This window comes from Mustela lutreola, chromosome 4 (genome assembly GCF_030435805.1).
Source record: "Mustela lutreola isolate mMusLut2 chromosome 4, mMusLut2.pri, whole genome shotgun sequence".
In the NCBI taxonomy this organism is placed as follows: domain Eukaryota; kingdom Metazoa; phylum Chordata; class Mammalia; order Carnivora; family Mustelidae; genus Mustela; species Mustela lutreola.
Genome location: NC_081293.1, coordinates 6,295,187 through 6,315,767, shown reverse-complemented (window position 1 = coordinate 6,315,767; position 20,581 = coordinate 6,295,187). Strand labels below are relative to the sequence as shown.

The 20,581-nt window shown below is 43.8% G+C and overlaps 2 protein-coding genes across 7 annotated transcripts in view; one reads left to right on the top strand and one right to left on the bottom strand.

The window, feature by feature from the left end:
- Positions 1–17,502, bottom strand: part of LOC131830563 (uncharacterized) — a 28,905-nt gene extending 11,403 nt beyond the window's left edge. Inside the window, exons 1-4 of one of the 5 annotated variants that reach the window (XR_009353221.1) lie at positions 17,231–17,490; positions 6,510–6,538; positions 5,914–6,118; positions 4,808–4,839 (exon numbers count right to left, since the gene is read on the bottom strand). Coding sequence is in view for 4 of the 5 variants with exons in the window: in XM_059172883.1 (XP_059028866.1) it covers positions 4,808–4,839; positions 5,914–6,044 (163 nt within the window). In the remaining variant the exon portion in view is untranslated. Of the gene's footprint in view, positions 1–4,807; positions 4,840–5,913; positions 6,174–6,509; positions 6,539–6,813; positions 6,954–17,230 lie in introns of those variants that run through there. The other 4 variants (XM_059172883.1, XM_059172882.1, XM_059172880.1 and 1 more) reach the window with 4 other exon arrangements.
- Positions 17,503–17,526: 24 nt separating this feature from the next.
- EDRF1 (erythroid differentiation regulatory factor 1) overlaps positions 17,527–20,581 on the top strand; it is a 42,596-nt gene continuing 39,541 nt past the window's right edge. For both annotated transcript variants that reach the window (XM_059172879.1, XM_059172878.1), the window contains exons 1-2: positions 17,527–17,879; positions 18,870–19,078. In XM_059172879.1, the coding sequence (XP_059028862.1) occupies positions 17,772–17,879; positions 18,870–19,078 (317 nt within the window). In that variant the 5' untranslated portion in view covers positions 17,527–17,771. The remainder of the gene's footprint in view (positions 17,880–18,869; positions 19,079–20,581) is intronic.

Genomic DNA, 20,581 nt, shown 5'->3' with positions numbered 1-20,581 from the left:
TCCTCCTCCCGAGCCCCTTCTCCAATCCTGTCCTCTCAAAACTGGGTTTGGGATTTTATTAGAAGGACCTTTTGTCAATCGCTGGTTCCATGATCTTAACCCAGACTATTTTCTAGAAACATGACCCAAATTCATCCTCCTTAGTCTGTTTAGCTTTCTGACTGTTAGTTGGTCAAAGCCATGGTTATTGTGAGTTTGCCACAGTAACAGTCTTTTTGATCATTGTTATGTTGATGGACAATTCAGTTGTTTCTGACAGTTTTTTTTAAGATTTTATTTATTTATTTGACAGAGAGTGTGCACTTGTGCATGAGTGCATGTAAGCACACAAGCAGGGGGAATGGCAGGTAGAGAGAGGGGGAGAATCAGGCTCTCCACTGAGCAGACAGCCCAACATGGGTTTCAATCCCAGGACCTCAGGATCATGACCTGAGCGGAAGGCAGATGCTTAACCGATTGAGCCACCCAGGTGCCCCAATGTCTGATAGTTTTTAAATCTAGTTAATTTCAGAGTTTCCTGCCCCATGAGTGGTGCCACCATCCATCCAGTTCCACACCACAAAGACTTAGGTGTCACCCACATACCTTTCTCTCCTCCATTCCCCAAATCCAAGCCACCCCCAAGTCCTGGCATATCTCTCAAATCCATCCTCTCTAACTCAGTTTCCAACAACCTAGTTTAAGTGACCACTGTTTCTCAAGTGGATGGCTGCCTTGTTCTGGGGATCCCTGCATCTCCTCGGCCCTCTCCACCCAGGCCATTCTGCAACCTCATGGTTTGGAAATGTGACTCAGACCATGTCAGCTGTTAAAGTCCTTTCGGTGGCCACCATCACACAGCATAAAGACAATGTCCTCTGTGCAGTCCATAAACTACTGACTGCTCTGACCTCTGCGTCTGGGTCTGGCTGTGTCTCAGACCATCTTCCACCTCCCTTTCTGCCTCCCTCCACAAACAGCACTCTCTGCCACCATATGGTTGTACGCTGCTCTACCCCACACCCACCTGACCTCTTTGTCTACCCAACTCCTGTTCACCCTCCGGATCTTAAATATTACTCCTCTAGATCAAGTTCATTCCCTCAGTTAACTGTAAAAACCTGAACTCTCCTTCAAAGCACCTGTCACAGTTTGTAGTATGTAATGTGTTCAGCCCCCACCCCCACCCCAGGCTACTCACTCCATAAACCCAGGAATTATCCCTAGCTTCTCCTATGTGACAGGTGCCCAAGGGTCTTGAATGAATGATTTTTTTCCTATTAAAAATGCTGCAGAGGAAATTTTTGAATCAACGTGGCAGATTTACCACATGCTTCTATTTCCTCTTCTTCTGAAACCCTCCAGTGATGGGATTTTTCAAAGGTATAGACACAAAAGGACAAGAACAACAAGAACTAAAGAGGAGACAATAGCAGAAGACCTCAGCGGATTTTTGGAATGTAAACAAAATAAAACAAAATTTAAAAAAAAAAAAAAAAAGTGGGGAAATAGTAGCTGCTGCAGCAAAGAGCAGCAACTGGGCCCCAGGTGCCGAAAGAAGGTCAGCCAGGGGTCGTGGAGAGCCTGGGCCCCTGAGACCTAGAAAAAATACTGTGGACATTGGGGACACAACAAGGCAGAGGCTGATAAAGCTGCTTTAAAATCCATAGCCAGAGGGCTCAACCCTTGCCCCTTTCCCACCCTAGATAGCCAAGCAACGACTTTTCTCATCTCTACTCTGACACCACCACCAGTAGAAAAGCAGGGCCTTCTCCTCCAGAGAAAATGAGTCTGAGGGTCTCCACTGGGGAGGAAATGAGGCATGGGGGTAAGGAGAGCACGGGAATAAAAACAAGCCGCTCAGGTGAGCATCTAATATTCTGCAGCTTCTCGGGAAAACCCTCAGGCCCAGAGAAGCAACTTTTCACAGTTGCAAGTGGGCCATGGCACGCTGATTGGTCTCAGGACCAATCCCCAGGCAGGGACAGACTGTGGCCCCTACCATGAATAAATATGATGTGGGAGCCCCGATTCGGTTCTAGATCAGAGAAAGAAAAAAGGCAACTATAAAGTATAAGTTGGGAATGTTGGGGAAATTCAAATATGGATCCTATAGCGGGCTATAGGATTAAACATCCTGCTTAAATATCCTGCTGTGATAATGGTATCGTACAAAAATATAGGCAGATACCCTCTTCCCTACAAGCCGTGCCAAGGCACTTAGAATAGTGGTGCCTTTCAGAGAGCCAACAAAGGAATTCTATACATACAGACATATATGTGCATGCCATGTACACACAGATAGATGGAGAGATACATACAGGTATACATGGACTACTAGTCGGACAGGAGGGGGTGGGGAGAGGAAATCAGACAGAGCCAGTGTGGCAAAATGTTAACCATCATAAGACTAGGTGTGGAGTATTCAAGTATTCACTGTTCCATTCTTCAGTTTTTATAGTAGGTTTGAAATTTTTCAAAATAGAACAACAATGGAAAGAATCCTAGTAGAATAAATCCTTTGACAGCCACACTAAAGTGAAAACCAATAACAAATATACTTTGTTGGATATTTAGTAAAAGTGATTTTCAATCCAGATTCCTAGTCCCAACCAAACGATCTACCAAAATAGGGAGGGCAGGAAAAAATACTTTGGACATAAGAAAGGAGTCAGCATTTTTATGTCCCATGTACTCAAGAAGCTAGTGAAAGACATGCTTCAAACAACAAAGACAGGATGCGGGAAAGAGCCCCGGGAAGAAAAGCAGGCTGGGGATGGTGGGAAAGAGAAGCCACAGGACGCAGGGGTACAAGAAGGCTGCGTCCAATGCAGGCTACAGCAGAAGGGCAACCACACTTCTGGAAAAAGGAAACACAGAAAAGACCAAACAAAACAAAACTCTCCTGGGCCTGCCCAAATGGGAATTGTCATTGATGAACATGGATCAGGGCATTAAGGGAAATGCAGTGATGACACATAGTAAACTGGCAAATATGAAATCAATTCCATGGTTAATTCCAGAAAAAAAAAAAATGACGAGTATTCCAGAAAAGAGATGGGGGACGAGAGCATGTCTGCCTCAGCAGTTAATATTTGTAACGTTATAATAAAGAAACACTGTTGGGTTTTTTGTTTTGTTTTGTTTTTTTGTTTTTTGTAACTTGTTCAAAGCTGGGAGGGCACCTGGATGGCTCAGTCAGTTAAACGTCCGACTCTTGATCTCAATGCAGGTCTGGATCTGAGGGTCGCAAGTTCAAGCCCCACGCTGGGCTCCACACTGGGCATGCAGCCTGCTTAAAACAAAATTGATGCAAAACAAAGCAAAACCAAGACACTACGTGGGAGTGAAGATGGAGACTGTGTGTATGGAAAGGTAGGGAGCTGGTTTTAATTATGTTCTCACCTGTCTGATTTATCGTCTGGAAATCAAATGTAAAAAAATGGGTACGTCAAGAAACAACTGCCCAAAATAATTAAACGCAGAGATGCAGACTGATATTTATACGTTAGTATTCATGCCAGCGTGGCTCACAGGAGCCAAAAGTGGAAACAATCCAGCTGTCCACAAACAGATGGACCAATGAGCCACGTGTGGCCTTTCCCGGCAGTGGAATATTATTTAGCCTTTAAAATGGAAAGACACTCCGACACCTTCTATGTGGGAAAACCTTGAAGACACGCTGCTGAGTGACATAAGCCAGTCACAGAACAACGAATATCATGATTCCACTGATATGAGTTACTTAGAGGAGACAAATTCACAGACACAGAAAATAGGGTCAAGGTTTCTAGGGGCTGGGAGCGGAGAGGGAAGTGGAGAGTTACTGTTTGATGGGTACAGAATCGTCTTATGGTAAGACGAGGTAAGGTAAGAAACTTCTTTAAGGTAAGAAACTTCTTTAAGAAACTTCTGGAAAAGGGGCGCCTGGGTGGCTCAGTGGGTTAGGCCGCTGCCTTCGGCTCAGGTCATGATCTCAGGGTTCTGGGATCGAGTCCCGCATCGGGCTCTCTGCTCAGCAGAGAGCCTGCTTCCTCCTCTCTCTCTGCCTGCCCCTCTGCCTACTTGTGATCTCTGTCAAATAAATAAATAAAATCTTTAAAAAAAAAAAGAAAGAAAAAGAAACTTCTGGAAATGAATGGTGGTGACGGTTGCATCACATCGCAGGTGTTCTTAATGCCACTAAAAAAAGGTTAACAAAAAATAACAGCAGAAGAATAATATTCGAAGTTATGGTGGTAACTAGCAGGAGAAACAGCTGAGTAGGGAGTGCTTGCAGGAAGAGGGGATGCGGGGCGAGGGGAGGGGAGGGGAGGGGCGTGGTAAGAGACAGTTGCTGGTCATTCAAGTCCTTGTTGCACTGTTTTAACTTTCAAAAGGATAGCAGGAAAATTCACACAGTGATGCTTACTCGGATACTTTGTGCATATGTTCTTTAATCCTCCGGTCACCAAGAGGCAGGTGCCTCCAGTGTCCCTGTTCTCAGCCAGCCCACTGCGCTGTCCCTTGGCCACCTGCATTAAAAAGTGATCAAAGTGCAAACTAATTTTCAAAAGATGCTGCAGTGAATTTCCTCGTCTACGTATTTTATGCACTGCTATGTGAATATCAGATTCCTAGGAGTAAAATAGTTTGAATTTTTATAAAAGACAAAACAGGGTGTCCAGCTCATTCTGTCGACATAAAAACTAAGAATGTTGCTGATGTAGATGTTACGTTCCTCTTCAAGTAGAACTGAGCACAGATGCCAATGACCTTCCTTTGTATTCGTGATTTTTAGCAGGTCTCTCCAGTTTTTGCAGTCCCCCCCCCCCACCTCCCTTCTTACCTTTCCTGTGACGATGATCATTGTAATGGTACCTGGGGAATAAAATATAAGAAAAATGAGCACCGGAAGAGTAAATCGGGCTTCCTTTAGAAATAGAGGAAAATAATTTTGCAGTTGAGGAAACACATTAAAATACTATTTTTCTAGTGAAAATAGTTACATCACAATTTTAAATTACATTTCCATTTGAAATGGAGTCGATTTGCACCACCTACTGGAATGTATGGCTCTATAAAATCCAAGGTTTCAAAATTAGGAGTCCGCTTTTAGAGACTTTAGAGTTAGGTTTTTAGTTATCTTTGAGAGACCAGACCCTTTGATATGTTGGAAATGCCAAATGCTAATTTACTTCAGGGACCATTTTCTAAAACAAACTCTTTTTAGAAGCCAAATTTAATCATCTAGCTAAATTAACAAATTGTACAACTGCTTATAAAAATAAAATGATTAAGCCAAATACATCAACCAAAGAGATAAAAATGTAAATTAGAAGCAAAACTGAAATCAATACACATTATCAGTTGCTAACTCACTATTAAAAAAGAAGATTCGAGCAGACAACTGGAAAATGACAGGAAACATAAGCAAACGGGATAATAAACAGAACATAACTCAACATTAATTAAAAAAGAACTTGCCCAATGAAAATTTGATCGTGTTTATACCCAAAGTAATAATCATTTTCATGGCTTAATTACAGCTGAACATCAACATACAAAGTACTCATATTTAAGCTCTTTGACATTGTAAAGGAAATCCCAACAAAAATTTCATTCTTCATGACAAACTATTCCAAGCAATAAATTTCTGAATATCTAGTAGCAACATTCATTATTGCATAATTGACAGAGATTCAGAAAAAAATATATCTACAGTATCCACTATTCTACATGAAATTGCTTTAGAATAGAAGCCTAAATATATTACATTTTAATTTCTTGAAACCTATTACAGCATTTCACTTATTTTATGGGTGTTTTGTCTCAAAATTGATTTTATTTTTAGATGTCAACTAAATTAGATGTCAACTCAATTAACTGAAGCATAAAATATGCCAGCAGGATATATGTAAAATACACCCCACAAAATAGTGCGCAAGTAAGCACCTGATTGAAAATCCGAAGCACAAAAAGGTCCCGTGTGAAGGTCCCGTGCGATGGCCACCAACTCTCCATAATCCTCTTTGTTGTTGTAGGTGATTTGTGCATGACAAGCCTGTGCACGTGACAAATGTCATGTGCAAACTTGCTGGAAGGTGTTTTTCCTTAGTGTAGTTCACCGCTGGTGTGATTTCATTCTTGAGGTTCTCATCTGCATTGGAAAGCGTGGTGGTTTAATTTCTGTTGGCTGAGCTCAAAGTCTTTCACTGAGGATACAGAAGAAATTCTTAGTGAGGCCAAGGATGCCTTTCCTGGTCAAGACACAGCTGCCTCTCCAGCCGGACCTGCCACCTGCAGCTCTCCAGGCTTCTGCCCCAACCTCCCCACCACCTTCCTGTGCCCCGCCCTGGCCGTGCTCCCCACCGCTACCAGGACTTTGCCTATGTTTTTCCCTCTGCCTGGAATTCTTTTCTCTCCCCACTTTGGCCTAGTTACTTCTTCCCTGCCTTTTCTGGCTGAGTCAATTCAAAGCGGCAAGTTCGAATCTGGGGGGTACTTACCTGCAAGTTTCTGCATTCCCCCACTAGACTGATTTTACTCACCTGTGAGTCCCAAGCACGCAGCACACCACCTGCACAGAGGAAATATGGAATGACTCACTCAGATCAGGGCCAGAGAGACACCTGCTCTGGCCCTCCTCCAGCTACACCCCTCCCCAAAGGGAGATGGGCCCACCTGGAGCTCCAGGGAGCCCACTCTAATGGCTCCAAGCCTACTCTGGGGTCCATGGAGGCTGCTTCCTAAGCCTGTCCCCCAAAACACCTGGTGTATCCACCCCTGTGCCCAAGGGGTGGCCAAGGGGCATCTGTTGGAAAGGTGAGAGGATAAAATATATTTTAGGGGCACCTGGGTGTCTGAGTCAACTAAGCGTCCAACTCTTGATTTTGGCTCAGGTCATGATCTCAGGGTTGTGAGATCGAGCCCCACATTGGGCTCCCCTGGGTGTGGAGCCTGCTTAAGATTCTCTCTCTCCTTCTTCCGTTGCCCCTCCCCCTGAAAAAAAAGTACAGACGTATTTTAATAGTTGGCAAGGGGTGGCTGTGATAAAAGTGTACAGTTAAGGAAGGAGGATAGAATGTGTTTTATTTCATAATTTGTTGGTTTAATATATAACTTGAGATATTTCACTATATGCTATGCAGAACTCCATTTATAGTTTTCCCCAAACCCTGCCAGTCTCCCTCCCCAAAAAACAGGCACAGAAGTGGTTTCATGCATATCTGAAAATAAACTTTAGCTCTCACTTAATATCCTGATGATCCCTTGTATCCCATCTGAAATCTGAGTTCAAAGGAGAATGACTCTTAAAGTCAACAGAGATAGAAATATTGAATGTCAGAGCTCCGTGATAAGCACAATGAATGCGGCCAGGGGAGAGGAACAGGGATAAAGAGTTGAAGTCATTCCATTTGAAACCATGTTTCAAAATCACTATATGACCCTGAAATATTAAAAATTATGTTCTTTGGATAAGAGGACAATGCATGTTCTTGCCTTTTTGCATTGCACTACTGTTTGAATTTTCTAATATAACAGTGCTTACATTTGTAATGAAAATATTACTTTTAAAAAATCAAGTTACTATTCTGTTTTATTTACAAAATATGAACATTTCACCAAAGCTCACCATCTTTGCTATCCTTCACATGGAAGCAACAGTAAGAATTTTTTGCCCGTATATTAATTTCAGAGGCAAAAACTGTATTTTCTCAGAACTCAGTGGAAAAGGACTATGGCTTATCTTACATTGTAGATAACAAGAAGTCACAAATAAGCTCCATTTCTAGGTTTAGAAAATGTGTCACCTGGCTGGTGGACTCGGAGCCTACTTGATTTGGGGCAGTTCCCTGACCGTTTGTTATTCCTGCCAACTTCCATTAAGCCCACCTTGATTTCTTTTGGTTTCCTAATCATGGTCTGGAGTTTCTTTTTCATACCCATTCTTCTAGAAACCCAGTTTTGTTTTTCCTTACTTAGAAATAAGAATGGTCTAGGGACGCCTTGGTGGCTCAGTCAGTTAAGCATCTGCCTTCAGCTCGGGCCATTATCATGATCCCAGAGCCCTGGATCCAGCCCCGAGTTGGGCTCCCGGCTCAGCCGGGATCCTGCCTCTCTCTCTGCCCCTCCCCTGCTCATTCTCTTTCTCTTTTTGTCTCAAATAAATGAATTCTTTAAAAAAAAAATAAGAGAAAGAAAGAAAAGAGAGAAGAACGGCCTCGTTATTCACCTAGCAAGAATTAATCGCGCTCCGTCCTTTGCCTCATCTCTCCCACCAAGTACCACACACCGCGCGCACCAGTCAACAGGGGATGCTCTTGTTCCCTCCCCCTTGCCCGGGCTGCTCCCATCTCTACACTTTGGCTAGTGTTTTTCCTTTACCATCCCACACCTTGCCCAACCTTCCAAATCCCAACTACCCCAGGCTCCACGGCCATTCCTGACCACCCTCCACAGTCACCCCCCCGCAGCCGAGTGTAATTATCACACCTTGGCAATTCTACCACACCTGCAACTTCTCCTTTATCATATCAGGAATCGCATTCACCCGTTACTACTGAGCACTTGCTACTGCCCTTGTTCTCTTCCCAGAGCTAGAGCATAAGCCCTTGAGGTCAGGAGCCCTGTTCTGTGACTGTCTTTAACCCAGCATTGTTTCTGGGACTCAGTGAATGTCTGAAATGAATGAAGCTACGTTGTTTGCTCAATCCCAACACTTGTGTCGGAACTGCTCAGGGCTCTCTTGAGAAATGTGTCTTTTCAGTGCCAACTCAGTGGACTGACTTAAGACAGTGATTGACAGAAGAAAATGGCCAGAAAAATGCAACACCGAAGATTAAATTAAAAGGGATGAAGAATGAACTGATTCCAATAATAATTCGAGGAAGGGGAGGATTGCGGGTGGAGGCGGACTAGATGCGTGTCGGTAATTGTTCAAGGTGCATGATGGTGACGGGTACACGGAGGTTCATTTTCCCACTCTCTCTACTTAGGTATATATTTGAAAATTGAAAATATTTGAAGAAGAAGGCAAAGGAGAGGAAGCAGTAACAGTTGGTTTGCAGACACAGAGGAGGCCCCAGGCCCAGGTATGAGAGAAAGCTTGGGATGCAGGTCTCTCTCCCTCCGGGTACCATCCTTCCCTGTGGCCACACCCTGTCGTCCAGGCTCCTCCCAAATCTATACATGCCCCCGCTCATTTATATGGCTCTCACGCTCAGACCCTTGGCCCAAGTAATGCCATCCCAGGCTCTGCCTCTTGAGTATTGCCCCACGTTCTAGGACATTCCTAGACGGGAACGAGAGCCCCTTGGAGCCAGTCTCTACTTCAGCCAATCTGGTTGGCAAACCCTACCCCGTGGGTGTGATAAGTCACACACGGAGATCTTCTGGGACATAAAGTCCTTGATGTTTCTTAAATCACACCAAGTACAGTCCCCTATGAGAAAGAACTTGCCACAGTTTCCAGGAGACACCTCAGTGGAAATTTCTCCACTCTGGAAGGCTTCCCATAGTAGTGGAGGCTGGCGCAGACCACCCTCCGCCCAGAAAGACCAGTTCTATTCTAAAGGAGCCCTCTGAGGATCATCTCCCTGGCTATGATTTTCCAGTGAGTTACGACAGTCAGATCATAACATTCATTGCAGCCAAGATGCACAGAACGCCATCGTGCTTTCCTACTCAAGTCTTCCCTAAACAGGTCATGACAGCCACGCTGATGATGTCCAACCAGTCTCAGGGATAAACAAGCCTGACAGCCTCCACAGGACAGCTCAAGTTTCTCTTTCCACTCTCGTACTAGCTCTTTCCTACTTCCAGAAGACCATTAAAAGAATGGTATTTGTAATGTAGATGAGGCCAGTCTTTTTGCACAATGTTGACAGACAGGAGGAAGATTCCAGAGAGAAATACCACAGCAGCAAATGAATATAAATGATGCTTTTCTACTTTGTGTTTATAAAATGCCTTTTGTACCAGAATCTCAAAGTGCTCCAGGAAGCAAAGCTTTGACTGGCACATTCAACTCAGGGTAAACGTGAATGGCCAGAGCTCCCCAAGTCATTTGTGATAAGAAAGAACAAAAGTCCAGACACTCTAAAAATTCAATATCCTTGCCTTCTGGGTAGTAAATAAAAGTGTGCAGATGGCTAATGACATCTATGGATTCCGGCTCCATTTCCTAGGGAGAAAAAATGTAAATAAATATGTAAAAAATTGTCATATGTGGATAACACCCATGGTTCACCCAGTGGTTATCATTCAGACCAACGTCCACGTGCAATGGATTCTGTTACTGGGTGCCTTGTGACTGCATGACACCGAGAAAGTAAAGTATATCTTTTCCATGACCATGAGAAGACAAATACAGAAATGTTTAGTTAAAAGGTCTGTCCAATCAGTGACTTTGACATCTGATGCTTTGGCACTAAGTGATACCTTCCTTTTGTTCTGTCCACTGGTGTCACTGCTTAATAGCTAAATGATTCATTAGGGTCTGCAAAGGTCAAACCCTTAACTAGAAAGGCAAAGGGGACCCACAGGCAGTGCCTGACTATGGGATTGATTTGAAAGTTCATTTGAGAATTCCTTTCTTCTCACTCTTCCTTGAAAGTGCGAAGGAGTGTGCACAGCATGAAGAACCCCTCAGGCTCCAGCCACAAACGAGTTGTCTTAAGAGCAGACGTTAGTGACTTTGAATCTGTTCTTTGGATTCATTTAGGGTTCCAGGCAGCTTCGGAGAATAAAACTCACAAAGGCTAAGAACACGTCTGCTGTGAAAGTAATACGTAGCACAGACAACCTGTCCCTACAACCACTTGCATTGTGTTCTGAAAGTCGATGCTAGCAGCTTACGAAGGAATTTCAGTTCTTCCAGTATCTAGAAAAAGAACCCCTGAAAGTGCAATCGAAATGGCTTCTGAAGAGTTTCAAATAATTTGCTTAAATGTTATTAGTCTACAGAAGAGCAATTAAATAATTATCACCTAAATTAAACAAGCTACTGTGTAGCTTTCACCAAGAGGGTGTTGCTATTACACTGGTAAAATGTACCTCTAAGTTTTCATTGTCTTACACTTTAAAATTTTTCTACTCTTGTCAGATTAAAGTGTAAAGGAAAATACAGATCACTTATTTGATAACTGTTCTTGACTTAAAGAGCAGCTGGCATGTGGTTTTTGGTACCATGCTGTGTCTAAAATAGTCTTTCTAAAAACAGCATTCTACTAACTTTCTTATCACACACTGTTATTAGTTTCAAAATGTTCTGAACATGCAGCCCCAAAGTATGTGATATAATTTGTAAATTCCATCATAGCAGTAATACATTAACATCAAAACACAAAAGTAGAAAATAATCAATATTTAACATATTTTAATTTATTAACTGCAAATGAGTTCTGTTCTACTAATATTCTTTAAAAGAGAGTAAAGTGGTCAAAGAGGTTTATTTTTGTGGTTCTAGTTTGAAAACTTGGTGACTGAACAACTTGAAGTGTCCTTCTAAGTTCAGTTTATTTTAAAACAGGGTTTGAATGATTGTCATTACTTAAAATAGCTCAAAAGATAATAAACGAACTAGGAAGAATCTCATTGTCTCAGAGATTTCCAAGCCAAACTGTCATTTCAACTGTATCCGCACATGAGGCAAACATTGTAGCTGAAATTTGGTTACATTTCCATCTTCTTTGAGTCCATCCATCTTTCCTACACACCAGTTATATGGTTTCAAGGAATAATTCAGAGATTATAAATTGTCTTACATGCAATGTGTTTACTTGTTCATTCCTGAGGAAGAAAGGTCAACAGACTGTTGTCAAGGAACAAAATTAAAAACGGGCAGAATGAGAGAGAGAGAAAGAGAGAGATTGAGAGAGGGAGAGGAAAGCTCTTGCTGGCAACTGGGGAGAGTGAAGCTTGCAGCACATTTTTGGGGTAAACAAATCAGTTGGTGGATGACAAAGAGATCAGTTTGGGCATTCTGAGTAGGCCAAGAAGTGGTATTGAGGAAAACAATTAAGATGTGGATAGGTTTTCCCAAAGCCTTGAGAGTGTGGCTGAGAACCACGGGGGACTTGCTGTCTCCATATGAATTCAGCTCTGCTGTCCCCCTTTGGATAGATGCTGCCCAAGGTAAACCAGGCCTGCATCCCTGTTCTCCTCGGTATACTTAAAACAAACTCCATTCGGAAGATTTGTAAAAGAGGTGAGACATTTCAGCTCTTAAGTTGACTGTAGACATTAATTTTTAATAAGCAGCATAGGTCATTTTCAGCAACAAAAGCACACAATGTTGGAAGATTTGCAAACATCTATTTTCAAAAGTGCTCTCTCCATAAGATAAAGTTAAAAAAAAAAAAAGTCTTTCTCATTTGCTGTTAAACTATCACCTTTCTTTCAAAGGGACAGATCAAGCTTGTCTATTTTTATGAAATATCCAACTAAAGCATCTTAATGATGGCTACTTGTCACCACAGAAAAGGATGAGGAAATGTGGGACACTTTTTATAAAATATAGTAACTTATTTTCTAAGCTTGACAATTCTTTTTTTAAGTGCTTTGCCACGCAATGATCTATAAACTGTGTGTGGCATATAAGATTTTCAAGGTCGCCTCTCATCACGGAATTCTGAAAAGATTGTCCTAAAGGCCTTGTTTTGTCACCAGATTTAATCATGTAGACAGTATCTAATAACCCATCTGAACCACCATAAACTGGTATACTACAGAGTGGTCCCCAGATACCCAGTGCCCCTTGCTGGGGCATATGTCTTCCCTACCACATGGGTGCTACACTTGGCTGTGTATCTTGTTTTGGCAAAAAAAAAAAAAAAAAAAAAAAAAAAAGGTGAGTGGCAGCGATGTTTGTCACTCCTTTTGTTTGTTTATTTGGTTTGGTTTGGTGTGTGTGTGGGGGGGGGGTGTTTGTGTATGTGTGTCCCTGACCAGAAGCTTTGGGAACTGGTTTACAGGTTGTACCTCTCTTGGTTGTACCACTCCGACAGGCAGTGCTCAGGGTGGTCTCATCAGTCTGGCTCACAGAGTAAAGATCACGTGGACTAGTGCAAGGATGTCCCAAATTCTGCCTGGGACACACTTCTACTAAATATTTGGGATGTCCTTAGCCTTAAGAATTTGTTCACAGTTTACCTGAAATTCAAATGTAACTTACCATCCTGAATTTCACCTGGGGACCCTATTTGTAAGTCACTGCATTTGGGAATTGCTTGTTTTGGCTGCAAAACCCAATCTTCCGTGACTGATAAACCATCTGACCATGGCCCAAGGAAGGGTGCCTGTATCAGTCTGCATATCAAGTACTAGGAGGCTTAATCTTTCCTTAGGTTTCAGATTAAAAAGCAGCAGTTCTGGTGCTTCCCGAAAGCCAGCAGAATGTCTGTAGAGATCACTGTTCTAAACTGTGGTCACCAGCAGCAGTGTTCAGATGCTGGAATCTTGCTATAAAAATACAGATTCTCGGCACTACCTTAGAATACCAATTTTGAATCTGGAGATGGCTGGAGGATCTGCTGGTTTAACAAGTTCCTTGGGGGATTTTGAGACACACTAAAGGTCTGGTGGCCTGTGTCTGCATTTCAACTTTCTGTAAGACTACGTGGGAGTCAGGGACTCAACCCCTTTTGCTGTTAAACTAGTTTTGTGTGATGTTCAACAAGTCAATTCTGTCCTCCTTTCTGGAGTGCACTGCACATCTACAGAGGGATGGGTTTGGCTCAGATCATCTCAGTCTCTCTTCTAAAAGTCCAGAACAAGGAGTCAGAAACCCAGGGCCTTCCAAGGTTCTGTAGGCAAAGTAAACAAGTAAAGGTGGGTAGCTGTAAACACTAGGTCATGCAGGGCACCTTGCAAGGCACGAGCCCCATTCTAAGTGGTCCCTGCATGTTTTCTGTTTCGTGGGCAGAACTCCCAGTTCCTAGGCATATCTCCCTTGCATAGAACCATAACATTTTTTTAAAAGATATTATTTACGTATTTATTTATTTATTTGAGAGAGATATTGAGAGAATGATTGGGGGAGGGACAGTAGGAGAAGCAGACTCCCCGCAGAGCAGGGAGCCCCATACAGGAGTCAATTCCAGGACCCTGGGATCACGACCTGAGCCAAAAGCACCTGCTTCACTGAATGACCCACCCAGGCAGTTAATATTTTTGACTGTAAACATTTTTGACAAGATTTCTAATGTTGCTATGGAAAACACTGTGTGCTATGAGTAACGGAGCAAATTTATGTCTGGCATTTCTCTGAAATCATAACGTGTGCTGGGAGAATGCGATTTGGAAGTGCGGTCTAACCTGCGGATTGTTTCAGAAAGGAACTGCTGTGAAGACTAACTTTAATAATTAATGACTGACACCACAATAATTTGGAGAGACTTCATTAAACCTTTTCAGCTTTGATTTTGCAGATTAAAAAAAAATTGGAGCCAACAACACTGTTTTTATGTCTCAAACACTTTGATAAGCATTTTAAAAGCCTGTCATACTAGTTATTTTACCTACATTGCCTAAGGGCTAAAACAGTTCAATGGGCTGGTGCTATGCCTAGTGTTGGTAAAACAGATATCAGATGGGACGCTAGCCCTCGAGGAGCTCACAGGTGGCAAGAGAGGCAAATATATACAGCTAGTTTTTCTATAAAGCGGCAAGTGCAGGGTAAAGCGACATACAAACTTTGGGAACAAAGAAAGGGACCCTAAGGGTTAAGGAGGGGGAGGTGTCAGGAGAGACTTATTAGGGACAAAATCTGAGATGAGTCTTGAGGAATAAACCAGGTGAGGAAGGGAAAGATGTCCTAAGCCTGGGGAAACACCAGAAATACAGACTGCTGGAACAACCCGCTGAAGCAGAAAACTGTAAGCCGTTGATTCATTCAACAAACATTTCCTAAGTGGTGAAAACATCAGGTGCTGGGGAGCTCGGTAAACACCCAAGAGTGCTGATTGGCTATAGGAACGGACACCTACCAACAAAGCAGAGCAGGCCCTAGGTGACGAGCACATCCTGAGCTGGGCGGAAGCTGCGGGACAGGGAAGGAGGAAGAAGGCAGACATAGAAACTATACAAAAAGAAACATAAATAAGCTTCTTAAAATGTGAAATTCTGAAAGTAAGGATCCATGTTACCCACAACATTAAATTTCAATCACTTACATCAGAAACAATGATAACTCACAATCTCTCTCTCTCTCTCACACACACACACAGACACAGAGCACTTAAAAGTGTTTGTACGGAAGAAAAGAGAGCAATGAACAAGCACTTAGCTAGAAGAAAGGATTAACTCTCTATAACTGAGACGTACCCAGTTCCTCTTGCCTTCAGGAATCCCCCTCCATTACTGTCTACACTTTGCTGGTTCTAGTTCTGGGAGCGGCCTCAGGAAAACCAGTCTTCCTCAGGTCCTGGCACTCATTGGTAACCCCGCTACCCTGAAGACCCTCTCTGCCCCAGGACCCTTTTTGTAGCTGACCTGCTTTTTCTATGCTGAATTTCTGGCTCTGTTTCATTCCTCTCTGCCTTTTCGTTCTTTCTTTCTTCTTTGTTTCTTTTTCTTCTTTTTAAAATATTTATTTGAGAGAGAGAGAGTGTTGGGAGAAAGGAGCAGAGGGGAGAGGGACTCTCAAGCAGACTCCATGCTGAATGAGGAATTCTACACAGGGCTTGAGATCACGACCTGAGCCACTGAAATCAAGAGTCAGATGCTTCACCAACTGAGCCACCTAGGCACCCCCTCTCTGCCTTTTCACAGGCCATTTCTGGCACATTTTCCCACTAAGCAACATCACCAAGGGTTCAGGAACCTGCTTCTCGGGAAGCCTGAAACATATTTGAGTCCTGAAAATACGAATTACTGCTACCTCAGAAAATCCCTTCTTACAAAAAATTATAAGTTTAATAAAAATTATGTTTTATGATAAAATAATGCATAATCAGAAAGAAAAATGGAAAACTAAACTTTAAAGAATTGATTTTAAATCACTTCATCTTACCACTCAGAGGCTTTTTATGGACACAGACACAGGCAAAAGATACGCTTTAAAAATTAGGATCATAATACATATTTGCTTTTTAAATTTTTATCATTTAACATCATATGTGCAATTGAAATGTTCTTGAACATTTCTGAAAAAGAAGTTAATAGTTGCACAAGTTAATGGTATTCTATACCAGGGGTGCCTGGGTAGCTCAGTGGGTTAAAGCCTCTGCCTTTGGCTCAGGTCATGATCCGAGGGTCCTGGGATGAAGCTCCATGTTGGGCTCTCTGCTCAGCAGGGAGCCTGTTTGCTCCCCTCTCTCTGCCTACTTGTGATCTCTGTCAAATAAATAAATAAATTTTTTAAAGGAAAAAAAAAGGTATTCTATACCAAAAAAGACTTAATCATCTTCCTAATGCTAGATAATTTGTGTTCAATTTTTTTACAATAAATGTATTGCCCTGCAAGAAAAGGACTTTACAAAATATTAAAAAAAAATCAAAATCAATACATGTTGAAGTGTCTACAAAATGTACTATTATGTATAATTCACTGTTAAATATAATTCATAAGAACGTTTCCGTACATTTGAAAACAAATTGCAAATTGAGCTTCCTCAGTCACAAGGACGTGTGACTATGCACACAGTTATCAGAGCCCAATGTAAGTTACAAGTTGAGATAGCCAAATACTGCAAGGCAAAATTAATTTTTCAAAAAGTTTCCAATGTTTTGCCACAAAACTAAGCAACTTTTTATGAAGCATGTGGCTGCATTTATGCTTGATATGGCAGTAGATGCGGATTCTGAGCAGAAGAGATCCTAGCGTCTCCCCAGCTTTCACAGGGCGCTGGCTGTTCCTCTACGTCCTTACTACTGTAGGCACCGGCATCATCTCCTGGGAGTCTGTTGGAAATGCAGAATCTCAGGTCCATCCCAGACCTACTGAGTCAGAATCTGCAAGTCCACTAGATCTCCAGGTGTCTCCTGCGCGCGTTAACGCCGGACAAGCCCCAGGACCACCCAGGGAGCCCTTTGCTAGCTCCCTGGGGCCGGACTAGTTGGCAGGCTCTCCGCCCGTGCTTCCCGAGTCACTAGGCAAGCGCGGCACCTGGAAAAACCCTGTGGAGGTGCGACCGCCTTCGAGACGCGTCGGTTCCGTAAAGGCGGCAGGCCGCCAGACCGACCCTCGGGGCCACGGGCCCAAACCCGCATTGTGATGCGCGAGCAGGACGCCAAGCCGGGGCGCGCCGGAGCCTGCACTGCCCCTCACCTGCGCCCCTGATCGCTCCCTTCCTGGGGCTGCGAGCCCGTCTGTAAGCCGGTGGGGCACCGAAGGCTGCGGAGGCAGGAGCGCTCACACCTCGCTACTTTATTTAACTGGAACGGCTGGTTACAGGACTGCGCGCCGTGCACCGCGCTGCGACGACCTCGCCGAAGCAGACGTCCCCGAGCCCGGGTCGCCAGAACTGTTTGCCAACAAAGGCTGGAGGGGTGCAAGGGGTGGAGCCTGGGAATCAGCTACCGCGAGACGTGGTCCCCTGAGGAGCCTCCGTCCGGCGCAGGCGCAGGCGCACTACACCTCCTGCCGCCGCCGCGAAGGTGGCTTCCACCGGGGAAGACGGGGCCGGGCCTCTGGCACAAAGATCGCGAGATTTGAGCGCGTCACCGCGCCTCCTTCCGGTCATAGACCGGAAGCTCCGTGAGCGGGGGCGTCTCTGGCGCTTGCTTCGCTGCGCTGCGGCGCCGCTGGGCCCGGTTTCTGTCGCGCCTCCTCGGATCCCGTTCCGCCTCGTCTGCCCCGGGCCGAGGTGATGGGGGACTCCAAGGAGAGTGGAGCGGAGTCTCCGCCGGCCGGGGCCGCTGCTCGGGAAGGGCTCAGCCTCCTGTCCCAGGGAGAATCCGAGGAACCTTCTGCACAGGTGAGTCGGTCCCGGGGCTGGACCTGCAGGGCTCCGGGGGCTGCGGGCCCGCTCGGCGAGGGGGGCATGTTACGGTTCCCGGTGGCTGCTGTGCGTCTCCCGGGCAGTCCGCCAGCCGGAGGGGAAGCCCCCGTGTCGGTGACCTGGCGCTCGGGTATTTGCATCCAAGTCACTCGTGTCAAAAGCAGTTCTGGCTTCCCACTCGGTTATACCCGACGAGCGGCCGTCCCGGAGCGGGAATGCGTGGCTCCACAGTGTGGCACAGTCGTGCAGAGCTGCGGGGAGAAGAGCGGGTGCCGGGGGGCGCCCAGCGAAACGGGGTCCAGGTAACCCTTGAAGGGTTCATAGTATCTGCCCGGCCGAGAAGGGACTGGGGGGAAGGCTGCGATCGTGAACTCGCACACCGAGCTTGCTCGGGGGTGTGCAGGTGAGGAGTGTGAGGCGCCTCCAGCGCCTTGCAGTGAAGGCGGAGGCTCCCAGCGAACCAGCTCCTCATCGTTTGCTTGAAAACCGGAACGCCCGAGAGGCGCCGGGCTGGCTGAGTTAGTGGAACGAGGGATTCCTGGTCGTGAGTTCAAGCCGCACGATGGGCGTAGAGGTTGCTTAAAAACAAAACCGCCGCAGATATCCTACCACAAAAGACATTCTAAATGGTATGTTACTGAAATTAAAATAGTTCATCTTTAATAACAAACAGAGGCTTTTACCAAATTTTGCATTTGGGGATTCTATTGACTGTCCTTGGCTTCTGCTTGTCCACTGTCTTAGCTGATCACCATAAACATTGCGCTTCCTGACTCGTGTTTTTCTTTGAACGTGTGTGAAAAAGAGCTAAGTAAATGTGACAGTATATGCTTGCGTTTATTGCTGTTGGAAGGGTGTGGCATATATTCCTGTGAAGCCTGATGTGGGTTTTTTTTTTCTTTTTATAAAGGTGGTATTTTACATTTCTAGCAGTGTTATTAAAGTTTCGTTCAATGTGTTAATTAGGGATCAGCTTTATTTCTTGGAGGCAATGAAGTGAAGAGCCGAGCTGTGGTGAAATACTCTTCTGCCCCTCCTCGAACAGCATTTGCACGCCTTGAAGAGAAAACAGACTTGAAACTCCCACCTGCCAACTGGTTAAGAGAGAGTGCCAAACTAGGGCCGGCAGGAACTACCATTCTTGGCAATAGTAAGAAGAGCAAGCCATTTTCAAGGTAAATACCCATCAGTGACATTTTTTCCTGACTCGCGACAGCCTCCCTGCCAGCCCCCAGACTCTGATGTTTGCTTTTTCGGTTTAAGTTGTGATGCTCACCATCTTGGTGAGATTTCTCTTGAGAAAAAGGTTGACTTTCAAAGTCCCTTCCCCCCACAGTGGGATTGTATTCTCATGTGAAGACGTCAGGTGCATGTGCTTCTTTCAGGTCTGCAGCCTGAGTTTTGACCATTTAAATTCAATCCGGGTATCATTCAGTTTTTAGCCAATCGGTATCTTTTGAGTATATGAATACAAAGAATCAGGGTGGCACAGGAGGAGGAGAACCTTAACACTATGGAATCTGCCCTGTAGAGTTTTTCATTAAATGGTGGTGGATGATTTCATCTGAAAAAGCCTGATACAAAAACCGAACATTTTTCAGTGACTTATACCACCCTTGACTCGGACACTTGCTGAGACAGTTGCTGGAAGTTCTGCTGGTGGTATTTAAGTGTGAGAGAGTGGCCTGGGTTCTTAGAGAGAAACATATACTAACATTCATAATCTTGTAGACGATTTAATGTGTAGGATACTCTTTTTTTCCCTCTGTATGACTGAACCTAAAATATGTCCACATAACCTAGCAAGAGCCATAAATAGGTTAAAAGCTAATGAGTTAGTAGCTTAGACATTCTCCTAATGCTTCCAAAGGTAAAAATCATATTTGCATAATGTTGTTTGTAGCATTAGTTATACTAGCAAAAAGTTGGAGATAGTCCAGATATTTTCTTTTAGAAGATACTTTCTTTTAGAAGAATGGCTTAATCAGTTATCAGTCAACTAAATTAAATATTGTAAAGTCATTTAAATTTTAGTTACATTGTTACATTTGTGCAAACGTGTGCCAAGTACTTTATATGTTTATCTCATTGACTTCTCACAACAACCCTTTGAGTTAGGTTCTGTTAACTAATTTTCCATGTGGGAGAACTGAGACTTAGAAAAGCTAAGTAACTTGCTTAGCCTGCGTGGGCAATCATCAGAGCATGCTTTGAAGTGAGGCAGCCCTAGGTAAATGTTCTAATCCTCTGCCATTTACTGACTGGAAAATGGTGACATCAGCCACTTTTCAGGCTTAGAGATTGTAGACATGCCTCACGTGGCACCTGACACAACATTTTTTTTCTTTTTTCCTTCAGGCTGAATTGAGGTCATGTTCTTTTTTTTTTTCCCTAAAAGTGTAGTATATGAACTAGCAGCACAGTCCTAGAGACTAAAATCCTGATAAATGTTTCTGCTTTTATTTTTCTTATCTCTTCACCTAAAAAGTGTAATATCTTAAACTGGTTTCTCTTGGAGATTTTTTGGGGGGGATTTGTAATTACAAAAAAAGAAAGTAATTGTTAATTTTTAAATTCTAGATGCTTCCTATTAATTGCGTCTAATGATTATTACTATGTTTTATCAAATTAAAGATGTGATTGATTTAAATTTTTGTACCATGAAGAAAGAAAAAATT